The sequence below is a fragment of the Delphinapterus leucas genome, chromosome 4, assembly GCF_059928025.1.
Source record: "Delphinapterus leucas isolate spDelLeu-1000000601 "Yukka" chromosome 4, BTC_Dleu_Yukka2, whole genome shotgun sequence".
NCBI lineage: Eukaryota > Metazoa > Chordata > Mammalia > Artiodactyla > Monodontidae > Delphinapterus > Delphinapterus leucas.
In genome coordinates, this window is record NC_143132.1 from 126,940,893 (window position 1) to 126,959,922 (window position 19,030).

A 19,030-nucleotide genomic window follows, 5' to 3' on the forward strand; every position below is an offset into this window, starting at 1 on the left:
ATATCTTCATTCTATCATTTTCTAGTATTTTGTGTCTATTTTAGGTTGTGCAACACATAAGTAAATAAATTAACATTAGATCCAGTCAAAATGTATGTTAGGGGAAGATTACATCAGGGTTCCTATTTTCTCTGTTTCTACATATACATATTAGCATTTATTTCCTTTTAAAGCCACATAGGTATGTTGCTGATTTATAATCTTACAGCTACACTGATCCAAATTCTTGTACTTAATTTTTTTTCCTATAAATGGTCTACCTTAAGCAAGAACGCTGGAGTACTAGAAAAATTATAGGATTTGAAGCCAGAGATCTAGATAAGAAATATAATATTTAGGTTATTTTATTTTATTATTTGTTTAACATCTTTATTGGAGTATAATTGCTTTACAATGGTGTGTTAGCTTCTGCTTTATAATCTAGGTAATTTTAAAGTAAACATCTTATAATTCCTTTATCAATCTCCTGAGTCACAAAGCTATTGGGAGACTCAAACTGTCAACCAAGATAATCAAAAACTCTGTCCCGGGCTTCCCTGGTGGCACAGTGGTTGAGAGTCCGCCTGCCGATGCAGGGGACACGGGTTCGTGCCCCAGTTCAGGAAGATCCCACATGCCGCGGAGCGGCTGGGCCCGTGAGCCATGGCCGCTGAGCCTGGGCGTCCGGAGCCTGTGCTCCGCAATGGGAGAGGCCACAACAGTGAGAGGCCCACATACCGGTTAAAAAAAAAAACAAAAACAAAAAACAGAAAAAAACTCTGTCCCTAGCACCAAAGGTCCTATATCTTGCCTTCTATCATAATCTGTTTGGGGCCCCATTTTTATATTAATATAAATTTGATAAGCAAGTTTTATTCCAATATCTATGTTGATAGTAAGAATAATGGGTCTTAGAAGAAATACCTTAAAAGTACCATTTACCAACACCCTCTACTGAACATCATTATCTACATATAAATATCCAGGTCTAATAAATTATCTCAAAAAATGAAGTTAAAAATGCATACCTTCCTTCTTCAAGTTCCTGAATCATGTGCATGTGAGTGTATGGGGAGTAGAAATAGGTATTTCCCTTAATAGGAAGGGATTATGCCAGAGAGCCAGATTCAACTTAGTTATCATAGCATACGTCTCTCCACCTTTGGGTTTCACAATGAATTAACAAATAAGAATAAGGAACATAATATCTGATATTTTACTTCTAAACAGAAAGGCCCTATTACTATAGAAAGGACTACTTATAAGCGATCAATAATACAAACCCATGACAGACAAAACACAAGATAGAAACTTCATTAGGAAGGCATTTACTCTACAGAATCTTACCTGCATAGCTACTATATAGCAAAAACATTACATTAACATCCATATTATTAATGTTAATTGTTAAAAATAATAGCAACTACCATTTATTGAGTACTTGCTTAATGCTTATACTCATTGTACTAAACTCTAAATATATATATATCTTTAATTAATTCTTAAAACTAAAGCTCAGGCAGATTCAATAACTTTCCCACGGACACACAGTTTTTATGAAGCAGAACTAGGATCTCAACCTAGATGTATTGCTCCAAAGCCTTTGTTCTGAGCCACCAGACTGCTGTGGAGGAAATAATTTAAATATATCACAGAAAACCTCATACCTCCTTTTGGTTATATTTGATAGCAAGTTTTAGACGACTTAAATTCATTCTTTCTTCTAGTAGTCCCCGTTTGTCAAGAGGCTCATCACTAGATGTATGGTTTAGGATAACTTCTAATTCGCGAGAATTCCGGGCTTGTGCAAGTAAATCTTTAGCAAACATTTTACATTGCCGGGCTAGCTCCTCATAGTCATTCCTGCAAAGTACAACAGTCTATTATTAGAAATGTCACTTCCATCTTCTAATTAAGCTGTTTTCACTAGAACATTTTTTACTCAGTAACATTTTAATTCTGATACTGCTACACAACATCTTTTGTGCTGACAGTCAAAGGAACCTACTGGTGCATAAATTCTCCATAGCTTTGGGGAAAATTGTAACACAATTATGTTCTCTGTGTTCACACTGATAATCTTAGGTAAGCACAATGTTTTCTTACATATACTGATATTCCTAGAAGTTCTGATAATATTTGCCAACCAGCTCTTCACTTAACTCATTTGCCCTCATTCTATAATAGTTTTGTATAAAGCTTCCTTTTATATTATTTATCTAAACAGTAGATAGTAATATCTTGATGCTATCCAATAAATATTATTATATAATTTTTAACTGGAAGTTTTTTCAAGGATAGTCTACAACATGTTTATGCTACTTCTGATATTAAAATAGTATTGTTTCATTTTTAAAGTGCTCATTTGAACAAAATTCAAGTTAGAAAGAAAACTACTGAAACACACCTAGTACAGAATTCTCTTTCAGAATCACTATTCCTTGAAAGTTAGGACTTACCTGCTCATTAAAGGCAAGCCTAAATCACTTCTGAGAAACTAAGAAGTTTTAGTAGATAATCCTTTTTAAAATATCAATTACATTAAGCTTATGCCTGAGTGGAACAACTTAAGAATAAAGTTAGAAATAAATAATTATGAATTAATTGGGGTTAGATTTCAGAAAATAATTTTTCATTCAGTTTTTTTAAAGGGAAAGGAAGGGAAAATAGGGAGATTTCCCATTGATTAATTTTTTTTTTCCAATGGGATTTTCCATGAACTGGCTGCATAAAATTATAACTCAAGGAATTAAAAAGTTTTCCTCACCAGCTAACATTTTTTCATCCATTCTTGCCACTTACTATGTAACCAAAATTACCTAAGAATAAGTAGTTGAATTTCTTTAAAAAAAAAAATTATTTATTTATTTATTTATCTTTGGCTGCGTTGCTGCATACAGGCTTTCTCTAGTTGTGGTGAGCGGGGGCTACTCTTCGTTGCACTGCGCGGGCTTCTCACTGTGGTGGCTTCTCTTGTTGCGGAGCATGGGCTCTAGGCACGAGGGCTTCAGTAGTTGTGGTGCACAGGCTTAGCTGCTCCGCAGCATGTGGGATCTTCCCAGACCAGGGATCGAAACCGTGTCCCCTGCATTGGCAGGTGGATTCTTAACCAATGCGCCACCAGGGAAGCCCAGTAGTTGAATTTCTTTAACAAACAACGTATTACCTACTTCTTAGTCTAGGAATCTAGTTGCAGTCTAATCAATTTTATGTCTACATGCTATGTTTCTCCTACTAGAAAATCTCACCAAACAGTGAAAAGGGACAAAGTCTGGGTGTGTGGAATGTCCCTGACATACAAAAAGCATTCTATATGCTTCTGAAAGTTATGAAGGATCGGGCTCCAAGGATGATTACAGAATCTAGGAATGAAGGGAGTAGGACAGAGAGCAGTTATAAATAAGTTTTTTCTTGCTTAAGGCTACCATTCCCACTACTCTTCACACTGCCTTAGAATGCCTCCGGCAATGCTGAACAAAGTAGGGATTTAAGGGTGGTGGAAGAGTGGAAGAAGGAAGATGGGGAAGGAGTGACGTAAGTGGTACTGGGGTCTATTCCACTGAGGGAAAAGGAAAATCCCAAGTATGTGGCAGCAAGGTTTGGTCATTTTGGATCAAACGTAGATAAATAAATGATAATTTGGCCTATGAAAAAACTCAGGCTGAAAATATTCTGGAAAACAAAGAGATAATTTACAATTTCCAGGGCTTCCCTGGTGGCGCAGTGGTTAATAATCCGCCTGCCAATGCAGGGGACATGGGTTCGAACCCTGGTCCGGGAAGATCCCAAATGCCGTGGAGCAACTAAACCCGTGTGGCACAACTACTGAGCCTGCACTCTAGAGCCTGTGAGCCACAACTACCGAGCCCGTGTGCTGCAACTACTGAAGCTCATGCACCTAGAGCCGATGCTCCGCAACAAGAGAAGCCACTGCATTGCAATGAAGAGTAGCCTCCGCTCACCACAACTAGAGAAAGCCTGTGCACAGCAACGAAGACCCAACACAGCCAAAAGTAAATAAATAAAATAAATTTTTTAAAAAAATTTACAATTTCCATTCATTCCCACCTGAATTCCACCTCCACAAGGCTTAGTTCTTTTAAATCAGCACTAAGTTCAAATGCTCGCAGAATTGGATCCTCCTCTGTTAACATTATTAAAGCTGGACTGGCCAAGCAGCGATATATATCAAGACGAAACCTGTGATAAAATTTGATTCCATAATGTAAAACAAATTTATTAGATAAATATGATCAGTATCTTTAGCCTATAATTTTCATAAATTTAAAGTATTATAAAATTGAAAGAAAATAAAACTATAAAATACTTATTATAAGGTAACCTGCATAAAAAGAAAAAAACTTAAAAATAAATATTTTGAAATATAAATATTGCAATTTTTTATATCTACTGCTTATAAAGAAATTGTTTTAGTATTTGTTTTCATAGATTCAAAATTTTGTATCCTTCAATTCAATTTAATTAAAAAATTTCTATTCCTGAACTCAGTATTATTTTAAATGAAATATGTTAATAACTAATACATTTTGAATATGATATGGATGATCATTAAATTTTCCTTCCCCAGTGATAAGTTTACTTTAATATGCTACATATATATAACACATGACTCATTCAACCAGGTTATTTTTGAAAGACCTTTCAAATCTTAAGAATGAAATCATTGATTTATGTCTAACCTCTAACTAATAGAAAAGTATTCCCTTTACCTTCCGTAAACTAATTAATGTTTATAATCAATATCTAAATAGGAACCAAGTCAGAAAAATTTTGCTATAATTCTTTCATTTATAAATATATAATTCTTAATTTAAAATTTGGTAGATATTATATAAATATTTTTTCTTTTAAATACAAATTTAATATATGCTTGTTTAAAAAAAAGCAAGCAGTTTAGAAACATAATGCTCCCCAATTCTCCTCCTTCCACCAACTCCACTCCTCAAAGAGAGTCAGATTTCAGAGAGTTATGAAAATCTTTCCTGATATTTTCTATTCACACACAAACATAATCAGATACACTGTGTACAGGGACAACTATTTCTTCTTTTTTCTTTTCTATATTTATTGATTTTTATCAATTTTTGGTTATTCATAAGGAATCAGCTTTCATGCTACTTTTGTGACAAGCCTACAACCCTAAAATTCTTAGGTGAAATTTATTGCATCTGAATTTCCAAGACACTTTTTAAATTTTTTTTCTTTCTTTATTTCTTTTTTTAAATTAATTTTTATTGCAGTATGGTTGCTTTACAATGTTGTGTTAGCCTCCACTGCACAACAAAATGAATCTGCCATACATACAGATATCCTCTCTCTTTTGGGCTTCCCTCCCATTTAGGTCACCACAGTGCATTAGGTAGAGCTCCCTGTGCTGTACAGTATGTTCCCATCAGTTGTCTATTTTATACATAGCATCAGTAATGGATATGTGTCAGTCTCCCAATTCCTCCCACCCTACCCCTTTCCCCCTTGGTATCCATACATTTGTTCTCTACGTCTGTGTCTCTATTTCTGCTTTGCAAATAAGATCATCTGTACCACTTTTTTAGATTCCACATATACGCGTTATTATACGATATTCGATTTTCTCTTTCTGACTTACTTCACTCTGTGTGACATTCTCTAGAAGGGACAACTATTTCTATGTCACTACATATAGAGTCATCTCGTTATTTCCTAAAACTGGATGGTTTTCCATTTGATGGCAGTCCATACAATCTCCATTAATGGAACTTTAGGTTGTTTCTGATTTTTTACTTCCATAAATAATGTACAACTGATTATTCTTTAGTTCATATACCCTTTGCACATTCAGAACTGCTGGATAAAACACCATGTGCATTTTAAATTCTGGTAGATGTTTCCAAAGCACTAACAATAAGGAGAGTTCATTTTCCCCTACATCTTCATTAGTACATTGCTACCCTAACAGATGAAAAATGGAATTTTAAGAGTTGTATTACTCTGAATTTCTTTAGAAGCTTAAGCATCTTTTCATGCTTACTATTTGTTTATACTTCTGTAAACTACCTGTTCATTTGCATTAGCCTATTTTTCTGGTGTTTTTTTTTTAAATCACCAATTTGTAAAACCTCTTTATATATAAAAGAAATTAGCCCTCTGTCTAGTCAAAAATGTTTTAAATACTTTTCTCTCGTTGGTTGTTTGTCTTTTACTTTGTTTGCAATGGAATTTTTCTGTATGGAAATTTAAAACTTTTATGTAACAAATTTATTGAAATATTCCTTATTTACCTGATAGGTCTCATGTCTTACTTAGAAACAAAAATAGACTCTATACAAAGCATTTTTTTCTATATAATGCATTTCTAAGAAAACAATTTTTATGAAATCCAGCTCTGATCTAGATATTTAATTAACAAGTACAATTACCTGTATCTTAAGTAAGGATTTCTACAGAGGTATTTGCCTATACCAAAACTGTCCAAAAACTTGAGAAAAATATATATAATTGAGTAACTTATCTTTCTGTTTCCATCATAGCAATTAATTTTTAGAGTAATTAATTTTATCAGATTGTCTCTAAAAATGACTTTTGTATTAACCTACATAGTCATGTCTCAAAATATGGATTAGTGACAAAATGCACAGGAAGAGTGACTGCTAGTACTGGTGGCAACCAACTATGCTGGAGTAATAATGGAATAGCCATAGTATGGAAAGCAATTAGATATAATCTCAAAAGTAATGAGGCTGCCTCGCTTTATTAAATCTGTCATTTTTGGTATTCAAAACACTATCAAAAGTAATGGTGGGGGCTTCCCTGGTGGTGCAGTGGTTGGGAGTCTGCCTGCCGATGCAGGGGACACGGGTTCGTGCCCCAGTCCGGGAAGATCCCACATGCCGCGGAGCCGCTGGGCCCGTGAGCCATGGCCACTGAGCCTGCGCGTCCGGAGCCTGTTCTCCGCAACGGGAGAGGCCACAACAGTGAGAGGCGCGTACCAAAAAAAAAAAAAAGTAATGCTGGGATATGAAGAGGTCAGTGATTTCACTACACAAAATATATGCATAAAAATGGACAAATTTTTTTTAAAAAATCAACTATTTCAGGTCACTGGAAATTGTCTATTGAGAATCAATTATTGGAAAACTGCCAGAGCTTCAGGCAGGAATGGCTGGAATCCGCAGCCTTCTCACCTGAGGCTACCTCTTCACCTCTGCCTCCAGTTCGCTCAATGAGAACTGCAGTTTTCCAGCCTGAAGCTGGTAAATCTGTATCTTTGTGCTAAAAGGGTAAAAATCAATTCATTGGGAAGCAAAAACCTACAGCTCTGCTGGCTGAAAGGATTAGACTTAGTAGAGATGAACAAGGAAAACCTGCAGCTTTGCAAGACCAAGCTTGCAGTCTGATTTGAGACAAAGAGTGGACCAATCAGAAATTTAATAGGGAGATCTTGGAAATGAGAAAAGATATACAAGGATTCATATATAGTCTCCACAAATCCCTGGCTGACTAAAAAATTAGGCATGTGTGCCAAGCATTAGAAAGTCTGATAAAAAGAAAAAGTTCCTCAAGGGAACTCTTGAGAAATGGCTGCAACTTTGAATGCCTTCTCCAACTAACTCACAGACTGTTTGTTTGTGTCTTACATTCCACATACAAGTGAAATCATATGGTGTTTGTCTTTCTCCGTCTGACTTATTTCACTTAGCATAATGCCCTCAAGCTCCATCACGTTGTTGCAAACGGCAAGACTGCATCACCTGGCACTGCATCATCTCTGAAATTTAAAACCCAACATCTTAGAAATACAGATTGCCTTTCTTCCTTATTGCTAGTATACTAACTCTTCAACGTCACTGAAACCTTTACCCATCCCTTACTCATTTGTTAGCTTCCTTTTCTCCTGCAGGTCTGCTTAGCAATTCCTGGAAATGACTTCAGTCAGATCCCTTTGACATTTGCTATAACTGTTTTCTCAAACATCAATAACAAACTCTCTCAATGTCTTCAACAGATATACCAGACCATCCCTAAGTAAACCACACTCACGTACTGTGTAAAATGCCTTTTACCTGTTAATTCTCATCCATAATTATTAAACACTGAGCTCAAGCCACAGCTCCTCTAAAAACTTTCAAAACAAGCTTTTTCCACACCTCAAACCAAGACAGGTAAAGTGTTTTCTCCAGCTCCAACCCCTCACCTCCAACTGCTTAAACTACACACATATTTAATAAGCATACCTAATAATATTTAATAATATTTGAAAAATATTTATATTTAGTATTAATAAAGGATTTTAATACTAGAAGAAGTCTTAAAGATCATTTCTGCTTGTCATTTTATAGAGTATTTTATTTTATTTGCCAAGCTGCATGGCTTGCAGGATCTTAGTTCCCTAACCAGGAACTGAAACTGCCCTATCAACTTCACTGACACTGCCCTTGGCAGTGAAAGCAGAGTCCTAATCACTGGATTGCCAGGGAATTCCCCATAGACCAGTCATTTTAAAACTAAAAAGTTAAATGAAATTGGCATAGCTATTAACCAGATCTTATCAAAGAGAAACACAGATCTCATTGTAAAATAGACTTGAAAATAGAGGGACTTCCCTGGTGGCGCAGTGGTTAAGAATCCGCCTGCCAATGCAGGCGACATGGGTACCAGCCCTGGTCTGGGAAGATCCCACATGCCCCAGAGCAACTAAGCCCATGCACCACAACTACTGAGCCTGTGCTCTAGAGCCAACACAGCCAAAAATAAATTAATTAATTAATTTAAAAAAATAGAAAAAATATCCAGTACAATCTCTGCAAGTAAACATTAAATTGATTCCCAGGAGACTTTTCCAATTTATGGATTTGTGACTATCTGTTGAAAGGTGAGGAAGGAGGGAGGGTGGATGGTTTACAGCTTTAAAGCTAATTTCAAATATACTGCACAACAATCCTTAACTAGAAAACAATGTCAACGGATGACCTCGGACTTCCAAACCACATTTTCTGTAGTAAATGCTATACTTGATACGATTTCAACTATATTTGACTACTATGTAGATAATATATACATAAAGGCATATGCTGAAAATTAGATTCTCAAGTCTAGCCCAGACCATACACCTTATACAACGTGCACATGTGTGATCTTGCTCAACCTGTCCAAGAAGGGGTACTTTCTTGTTCATTCACTCCTCAGTTGTTCTTAATATTTTTGACTGGGGAGAATGGGAAGAGAAGAAGACTCAAATACTGTGTGAGAGGGGAAAAAGAGGCATAACAGGTTGAATATCTAGTTAGATAGATAATAGTTTTTATTTTCTTATAAATAAGACAGGAAGTGGTATCTCTACCCCTTCCAGTGCTTGGAAATTCTCTTAGATTAATAAACTCTGCTTTTAAAAAGCAAATAGTGACCCCATCCCTGACCAGCAGAAGTATGAGATAAACCTTATTCATTATTTGAAATTTTTTCCTAATTATTCATCATTTAGTAAATACTTCTTTAAAATGCAGAACTCATTGTATTAAGCAAAGGAGCTAGAAGTCTGGCTTTCATTAGTCATTGCAGTACCATATTTCTTAAAGTAGACATAGAAAGAACAACAACAACAAAAACTTCATTGACATATACCTTACTGCATCATACATCTTAATTTAAACCTTAATTTTCTGACCTGGAATGTCGGAGGCTGTCCTTTTTGTTTTTTGCAGAACACAATGTACATTCACAGCCAACCGCGTGGGGCTTAGGTAGAGATACATCCTGTTTTAACAGCATTGTAAGAATTTCATAGTTGTTACGATGAGCAGCTAAAATGACAGGTGCAACATCCATAGTTGTTGAATACTCAGGATTCTGAATTCGCTCCATTAGTTTCTGAAAAATATTTATATAAACGTCCAAAAGTTCTTATTTGTGACTTCAAAAAAACATTTATCTAAAAAATGTAATGAAAAATATTGAATGCACAAAGGATATAAAAATTATTTTGAGGAATATGATAAACATTTTCGAGGATCAAATCTTTTTTGAAACCTCAAAACTTAACTTTAGTTAATAAATGCAATATAATCATGACAGACAAAATCTTCAATAGGAAATGTTCATACAGCCAGACTTCTGTTTTCCTAACAAAGAAGAAGTGTGGATATCTAGAGAAATACTTTAGGAGAAAGTGTTTCATTTTCACAGGATTATGGAAACATGCATGACAAGGATAAAGAACAAGAATTTTAGAAAAACAATATAATGGAAAAACAGAAATGTTAAAAGTAGGCAAAATATAAATGCACGAGAAAAAAAAGTTTAATTCCACCTCTATGGCAAAACCTTGCCACATTGATAGCAATGAAGTTACTTGAAAGGAATAATAGGAGGCACTCTTCATTTTGTGTAATTCTCTACATATTCTCAAACACCACCTATACTACTTCCTGTTACAAATGCACAAAAACACTAACAATCATAGCTCCTGGAACTATTAGGCAGTGTACATTTATCATCTCATTTAATCCCAATAGCCTGCAAAATTGAACATTATAATCCCCATGAAGAAACTGAGGCTCAGAGAAGTTAATGTGCCCGAGCTACGACAACAGAGTGGCAAAGTGCAGATAGACCCCAGCTGAGTGTTATTCTGGATGCTGAGCTCCTTTCACTACATGGGCTCATGCCTGGTGATTGCATGACACGAGGAAAGAAACATTAGTAAATAAAGAGCAGGATTAAATAAAGAAGGTTGACTATTTTATGACTATTACATATTCTTTCTAATACTTATCACTTTTTCACAGATGTTTTCCTGTGAGCTGTTTGATTCCATAGTATAAGCTCATCAAGTTCACTGTTAATTTTTGTAATTTTTATTAACATTGTAAAAGTAGTGTACACATTATAAAATATCTGAAAAATATGCAAAAGCAGAAAGAATAAAAATGCCCATGTTCCTACTACCCAAAACATTTTACAGTATTTCCTTTTAGTCCTTTCTCCACCACACCCGCTTTTTAAGGGCAACTTTGGCATGAATGACTTGGCACCAACGATTAAAAACAATGGTCCTTAAGATTTTGAAGATCAAGGACCCTTATAATGATCTCATAAAGATATAACCCAGAATCTTCTGGAAAAAAAATTCATGTACAGAATTTTGCATGCAGTTTAAGGAAGTTCATAGACTCTATGTTCAAGATATTTTATTTTGCTAATATAAATAATACTACCACAAACATCTTTATGAATACAGCTTTTTCAAAATTCAGGATTATCTCATTAACATAGAACCCCTGAAGTGGAATTATAGGTCTGAAGGCCATGAACAATTTTGAAGCTTTTTATACATATTATCAAAGTCCTTTTAATAGTTTATATTACCAATAATATAGGAATGTACCCACCCACTAAGGTTTACTCACCAGCACTGAGCATGATCACTCCCAATTTATGAGTGAAAAAAACTATCATGAAATATTAATTTATTTTTCTTTGATTACTGGTAAATTCTAGTATTTTCTGACATTCTTATCTTTTTTTTCCTCTCTTATGAATAGTTTGTTTATACACTTCCCATCTATTTATTGGGGACTTCAAATTAATGAATTTATTTTAAAATTACAGAAAAATCTAAAAATTTATTCCATTCTCCCTAATTACAAAAAAAAGAGGTTATAAAGAGGAGAAAATCATATTTAATCCCTTAAGAAAAAAAATGGTCCTTATTTTTCCTATGAAACATAATTAACTGTATGAAAAACACTATTAGAGATAGATGATTAAAGTTCCTAATTTCAATGCTCATAATATAATCTACATACTATCAAAAAAAAAACCCTGTATTTAAAAGTGAAAATTTATCAAAAGACAATTTTGATAAGCCAAGAATAAAAAATGAATTCACTGAGGTGGTAAAAAAAAAAGTATATAAAAATATTTGATACTGCCTGTCCAGTTGTAATGAGGCCATTAAAATGTGATCTTGTCACTGGAAGTATTCAGGCAAAGGCTGGATAACTTTCTTTGTTAGAGATAGTGTAAAAAGTGTTCTTTCATTGAGTAGGTGAGGACTGCCCACCCTTACAACTCAGTATTCGATTGGCAGTGACAATGGTGATGAAATGATATCAGTCAGTTGCTCCAATACCCTGGCACACTACACTCACCCTCCCTAAGAGTGTAAATGGATTAAAAGGCTAGAAGGTGGAATAGGTATACCAAAATATACTAGTAACTGCAGGATAGGTGTCAGAAAATTGAATAGGATTTCTGATCATTTCTGATCTTTTGGATAGGAGTTATGTTATTGGCCCTTTTTTCTCTACTCTTGTTGGCTGCCTACCACCACTTAAACTAGTTGGAACTATCCTCTGGAGAAAGTCATGCTTACACAAACTTTGTAATAGTTTAAATGAGAGAAAAATATTTCAGTTAATATATGATAAAGTATGGAATTTAGGGGAGCTTCTTATCGCTCTCAGAATATGGCAGATAATTTGCAACCAATTTATAATTCTTTCTTAAAACAATATTTTTCTTCTGAGTATAGCCAGTTTACACTCCCAGAAATTAATTTTTACTGATTGTTTTACTACATCCTCACCAATAATGAATGTTATAACTTTAAAATTTTGATACACAACAAATATCTCTTCTTTTTTTTTTTTTTTTTTTTTTGTGGTACGCAGGCCTCTCACTGCTGTGGCCTCTCCCATTGCGGAGCACAGGCTCCGGACGCACAGTCTCAGCGGCCATGGCTCACGGGCCCAGCCGCTCCGCGGCATGTGGGATCCTCCCAGACTGGGGCACAAACCCGTGTCCCCTGCATCGGCAGGCGGACTCTCAACCACTGCGCCACTAGGTAAGCCCCAAATATCTCATTTTTACAGTAGAATTTATTTAATTATTAGTGACTATCTTCCTAGTTACAAAAGCAATAAAGAAAAATTTTAAAGTAAGGAAAAATATCCTTAAATTTGGCAATGTGATGACTGCTGTTAGGTAACATTTTGCTACATTTCCATACAGTTCCTTTTCTGTGCATATTTTTAATCTCAGATCATATTATATGTACAGTTTACTATTCTCATTTTTTCCCTTCTGTATCATATTTTTTCACGTTCCTAATTATTCCTTTTAAAAATATCATGTTAATATATATGTAATTATTTATGTTTCCAATCTTCTATTTTGGGATGTTTAGATTGTGTCACATGGTTTTTTCATTGCCACAAATAAGATTACAAGTAACATTTCTGTCCACATTTCTGACCATTTCCTTTACAAATTCCTAGAGGAGGAAGCGCTAGGTTCAAGAATATGAACATCTTTCTTGTTTATGACATATCCTGCCAAACTACTTTTCAAAATACCCTCTTCCAGTGGTGTATGAGGCTGTGCTACACCTTTGCCATCAATGGTTATTAGTTTTTACAAAAAATTTGCTGTTTGATAAGCAAAAATTAGCACCTCGTATTTGATTATTAGTAAGATTTAATATTTTGTACTTTCTTTTGAGATTTTTCCATGTCTTTTATTGATTTTGATGTTTTTCATCAATTCATCTAATATTAAGATTATGAATTTGATATATGCTGGAAATATCTTTTGAAAGTTATCCATCTGCTTTCTAAATTTTGCCTGATGTCTTAATTCTAGAAGTTTAACTTCTATACAGCCAAAGCCTGTGCCACTGTGATTTTTCTCCAAAGTCCTTCCCTCCCAGTCAAATATTCACCTACATTTTCTTCCAGTTCTATGGTGTCACTGTTTATATTTAACTTTTAAATGCACCTGGAAGCTAATCTGTATTTTCAACTTAACCTGCAGAATGTTCCAAACTAAAAATACTGGATCACACTGGCAAAATTATAGAAATATCATGAATTTTAATACGGTTTCCTGAGAGCAACATTAATTATTCTTGCAAATGTCTACTTACTTTAAAGCAATATTTTACAGAGTAAAAAAAAAATCTATTTCTTTAAAACAAAGCAAATTGGAGGGGAGGGAGAAAAAAATGGCAGTGGGGCAGGAGATCTATTTTGGTTTAAAAATCCGAATTAATAAATATTTAAGAGTACTAACTACTATAGTTGGTCTTGATGATCGTTTTGGTCGATGATTAAGTAGTATATCAACAGCTCCCACTACTTCAGAGTCGATTGCCACCAAAAGTGCATCTGCAGACTTTAAAAAAAAAAAAAGGTTAAAAATGAAAATGGAGGATAAAAAGGTAAACTATTTATTTTTACTAATTCATAAAGAAAACTATTTTTTTAAATTTAAACTGTATTATATACAGTAATACTAAATTTTTAAAAATTTAGACTGTCCGAATAGTACATTTGCTAGCCTTGGCAGTACTTCAGTGTACCATAACACACATATTTTTGTCCTGGTTTCACTGAATGAGCTGGTAAAATAATGAATGCTTGATAGTGGGGTTTATTAATGAAACAGTGCTGATCTATGCAGTTTAGTTGATATGTTATTTTTTTCAAGATGTTTACTCTCGAACTTTGGACCAAAAGAATCTTCATTACTCCAAATCTATAAAAGAAATTGCCAAGAACAATTACTACAGGTAAAGGATTGTTTTCTGTCTGATAAAAATGATAATGCAACCATGAGGCTAGGGGACAATGAAAAACATGTTAACAGAAGGCGGAGCCCCTCTGTTCTCATCTTTAAAGCACACACGGCTGACTGAAATGGTACAAATATGGCATTAATATTAGCAATCTTTTTCTTTTTGTTGGTGGTGCCACACTGATTGCGGGATCTTAGTTCGCTGACCAGGGATCGAACCCAGGCCACAGCAGTGAAAGCGCTGAGTCGTAACCACTGGGCCACCAGGAAATTCCCAACATCAGCAATCTTAGCAAGTAAAAATCACAAAGAACTAGGATACCAATGTCCTTAGAGACAAGCCGGAGAAGTGACTTTATAGTTTTACTCCCAAACTATAGGTCATTTTGAAGCTCCAACTTTGACAGGAGGAAAAAGTAATTAAATAGAAGCTGAGGAAATGGAGATTTTTCAACTTTTCGATATAACAAACTCTTCAGTCCTATTTGTGATACTTGGCAAGTGAGACATCAGGTTTGGGGTTTCTTTTTGTTTTGCTTTGTTTTGTTTTTTAAGGAAAACCATAAAGGCAGAAGCAAAAAGTGGGGATAGGTAATGATTTACTCTAAGAAAATACCCTGATTATTTAAAAATGTACCCTGTACATTTTTAAATGATTATACTGTTTAACAACTATTTAAATCAATATTCTCTCCCATGAAAATGAAATTATACCAGATCTTTAATATTCTTTGTAGCTGAAAAGGAAGCTTTCATCCACTTTCTCTAGATGTCAAAAACAGGACTAAAAATGGCAGACTTCATCTGGATGTCTAAAAATAGGACTAAGCACCCCAAATAATTGGGTTGGGGTCACATTCAACCATTAGGAACTGCCTATGTATTCCTACAGGGAAAACTCCCCACCCTCATGGGAAATTTAATTCATTATTTTATCCCTTAAACATTTTAGGGTTCACTGGGCTGTAGCCTATTCTTTAAAAGCTAGCACTATTATTCTTCTGCTTTACAAACGTTTCTCTTCAGTTTTTACTGTACTTGGTCAGGTGAAGCAAACAAGCAAAAAGAACCATGTGTTCATTACTACTAAACAGTTCATTTATGGTTTTTAATTTTAACCTATAAAGCTACCTATAGTAATGCCACTGCTCTCGAAGTCAAAACACCAGGCAACTCCAATCATCTGAAACATAGCCATGGATGTAGCTGCAAATTTCTCCCCAAACCATACTGAGCTGTCACAAACGAACTTCATGGGCATTCTTTCCTAGAAACAACTGCCTCACCCACACCGACTTCGAGTTGTCCATAAATGACAGACACCTGGCTTTCCCAAGTACCCTACAGGCTAGATTAAAACCAACAGAGAAGGGAGGAAGGATGAAAAACGGCTAAAAGTTGATCATTGAGAAGATAAAATATCAGCATAGCAAAATCACTATCAATACAAAGCAGTCTGAAGCCACTTAATGTAAGGGAAAACGTGTCAATAGTCTCAGACTATATGAAGCAAAGTAAAATGATTAAACTCTCAATGATTCCCACTTACGATGGTAAAGTTAAATTATATTCAGATATACTGTTTAGTAAAGAATAAAGAAAGAGTCATGTTAAATCTTTCAAGGCTTAAAAGGATAAGCTTCAGGTATAAAAAAATTTATGTAAAAAAGTCATGTAAGGAGTTGCCCTGGACTTATTCTGCACAATGCTGTTACTTGATATATCAAAGGCAGCTCCGAAGGGAAAAATGTTTTAAATTATTTAAGTATCTCTAGGTATACAAATGTCCTCATTAGTTTTGCTTCCTAATTTTTCACAGATATTTGACCATTCTTTATTAAAATCTATTCAGTACACACCTATTATGTATTAATGAGGTTACTATCTCCCTTCTCACCTCAGAATTTGTCTTTTCAACAATTCCCATACTCTCTCCTCAAAGCTCAGATACTCATTTATTTCATTCCTTCCCAAAGCTAAATTTTCCACCTAGGTATTCTATTTAGTGCTCTGGTCTTCTACAGGACCTTGGTCCTTCCTTCGCAGAAACACCAGTCCCAGCCCTCACCTCCCCAAACCTCCCAAAACATGAAATACTTCCTCACTCTTTGCTAATTGACATGATCCTCTCTTTCTCTCACCACTAGAGTTTTCTTTCACTCTCACTCTCAAGCTCATGCGTGTCATTTTCTCTAATTCTACTGATGCCAGTTTCAAAATCCAATGGCCTTTCCTACCATTTTCCTTGATTTCTCAGCAATGTAATAAAACCGTTTCTTTGGTTTTCACAACGTTGCATATCCTAACTCCTTTAATGAAACCCTTTCCTTCTAATGCCCTTTTTTAATGTAGATGCTCCCTGAGAAAGAATCAGCACTAGTTGTTTGCTCTTCTCTATGATTTCATCCACTCTCATGATGTCGGGTCATCTCCATGGCCACGACTGCTGTATCTCTCCAGCCCAGCCTCTCCCTAGAGATGTCAGCTTTCCACTGGAAACTGCCTGATAGCCCCAAAATAAACAAGGCTAAAACCAGAATTCACAGTTCTCTGCCCCAAGTTTGACTTAACTTCCTGTTTTTCTTGCATCATTCTCCCAGTAACGCATGTTTAAGATTTTCAAATCATCTTGGACTCCTTCTCAATACCCCCCTCCAAATTTAAATACTAAGTTCTATCAATTCTTCCTTCATAACATCTCTCACATCTGCCATTTTTTCCCCATTCTTATAGCCACTATTCCAGTTCAGGCTTTAACCTCTTCACATCTGGATTATTATAAAAACTGCTCACCCAAGCTATTTATAGCCCTACCCACTTCCCATTTTTTAATCTGTACTGAACACAGCCACTACATTAGTTTTTCTAAAATACCATTGGACACATCACATCCTTACTCAAAAATTATTTAATGATCTCACTATCTATCATATAAAAGCCAAATTCCTTAGACTGGCATTCAAGCCCTTTTCATCAGTTTTGTCTTAGTTATTTTTCCAGTTATTTTCCACTACTATCCAACCCAAATATTTTGTTCAAAAAGGCTAAGTCAATTCACTGTCTCAAGAATATACATTTACATGCCTTTGTTTACATCCTTCTCCACCTCCTGTTTTACAGTAGTTTTAGGTAGCAGGTAAAAGCATGGACTCTGGAGCCAGAACCTGGGTTCAGATTCCAGATCTGGCATTTACAGAGTAACTTTGGGCATGTTACTGAAACCTTCTGTACCATGGTTTCCTCCTCTATAAAATGGGGATAATAATAGCACCTATCTCATAGAACTGTTGTAAGGATTAAGGAAGTGAATATATATTTAAGATTCCTGTCACACAGTAGAACTATATAAATATTAGCAATTATTAATATTTCAAGGCTGAGCTCAACTGCCATTCTTCCATGAAACCTTTCTTGCTAGCTCTAAACCACAGCGATCTCCTCTTTCCTATGTCTCCAAAACATTTGTTGTGAACCACAAAAGTTTAGGTATAAAACAGGGTTTCTCAATGGTGTCACTATTGACATTTGAGGCCAGATAATTCGTTATTGTGGGGGGCTGTCCTGTTCACTGTAGGATGATTAGCAACGCCCTTACCTTCTACCCGCCACACGCCAGTACTAACCCACCCACAAGCCGCAAAACCATAAATGTTCCCAGACATTGCCAAATGTCCCCCAAGGGACAAAACTGCCGGTTGAGAGCCACTAGTATAACACAAGATAAAATACATGAAAGCACTTTGTAACCTCAAAGCGACATACAAGGGTCAAGTACTATTACCACCCAGCACTTATGAAATACACTTTTATATCATTTGATTGATTTAAAATTCATATGCACTTTCATTGTCCAATTGGTTTTAACATCCTTTAGTACAGAACTCATGTTTTACATATTCATTTCCACAGTCACACCCAACCAAAGGCCTTGGACATCTGTTGACTGACAGATAAGACATAGGTAATTGAAGACGGAACACAGTGAACTGGAAAGAGCATGGGATTTGCAGTCAAAAGGTTAGCTTCAATCTTAGCTTTGCCCTTACTTATTTTAGAACTTTGGGCAATTCATTACAGTCTATGAGCCTCAGTTTTCTGATCTATAAAAAATATAATATCTAGACAGGCTGCCTATGATGTTCAAATGTGATCAGGTATGTGAAAGAACCATGTATACTGCAGACATTTTATATACATAGAATCTTACATGTAAAAAGACAAAATGATTATTGTATCAATACCCTAATACCTCTTTTACATAGAATCATCAGAGACTTTCTTTGTGACATTATTTTATAGGTAACTGAAGCTTATGCCTTTAAGTGTTTAACTTTGAAATTTAAACAAATTTGATGGAAGTTTTCTGCTTTCAGAAGTACTATATATATTCTTCTTTCGTCAAGTAATACATACTGAGTATAATTTAACTTTCCCTTACTGACTCTGGGCCATTGTTATAAATAGCAATTACCACTCTAAC

General features: G+C 35.1%; 1 protein-coding gene across 2 annotated transcripts in view; it reads right to left on the minus strand.

Annotated features, from left to right (window-relative positions):
• The window catches only part of TRPC1 (transient receptor potential cation channel subfamily C member 1), a 64,461-nt gene that overhangs the window by 32,328 nt on the left and 13,103 nt on the right, over window positions 1–19,030 (minus strand). Inside the window, exons 3-6 of one of the 2 annotated variants that reach the window (XM_022582675.3) lie at window positions 14,047–14,148; window positions 9,641–9,843; window positions 4,048–4,179; window positions 1,647–1,842 (exon numbers count right to left, since the gene is read on the minus strand). In XM_022582675.3, coding sequence (XP_022438383.1) covers window positions 1,647–1,842; window positions 4,048–4,179; window positions 9,641–9,843; window positions 14,047–14,148 — 633 coding nt within the window. The remainder of the gene's footprint in view (window positions 1–1,646; window positions 1,843–4,047; window positions 4,180–9,640; window positions 9,844–14,046; window positions 14,149–19,030) is intronic. The other variant, XM_022582677.3, reaches the window with a different exon arrangement.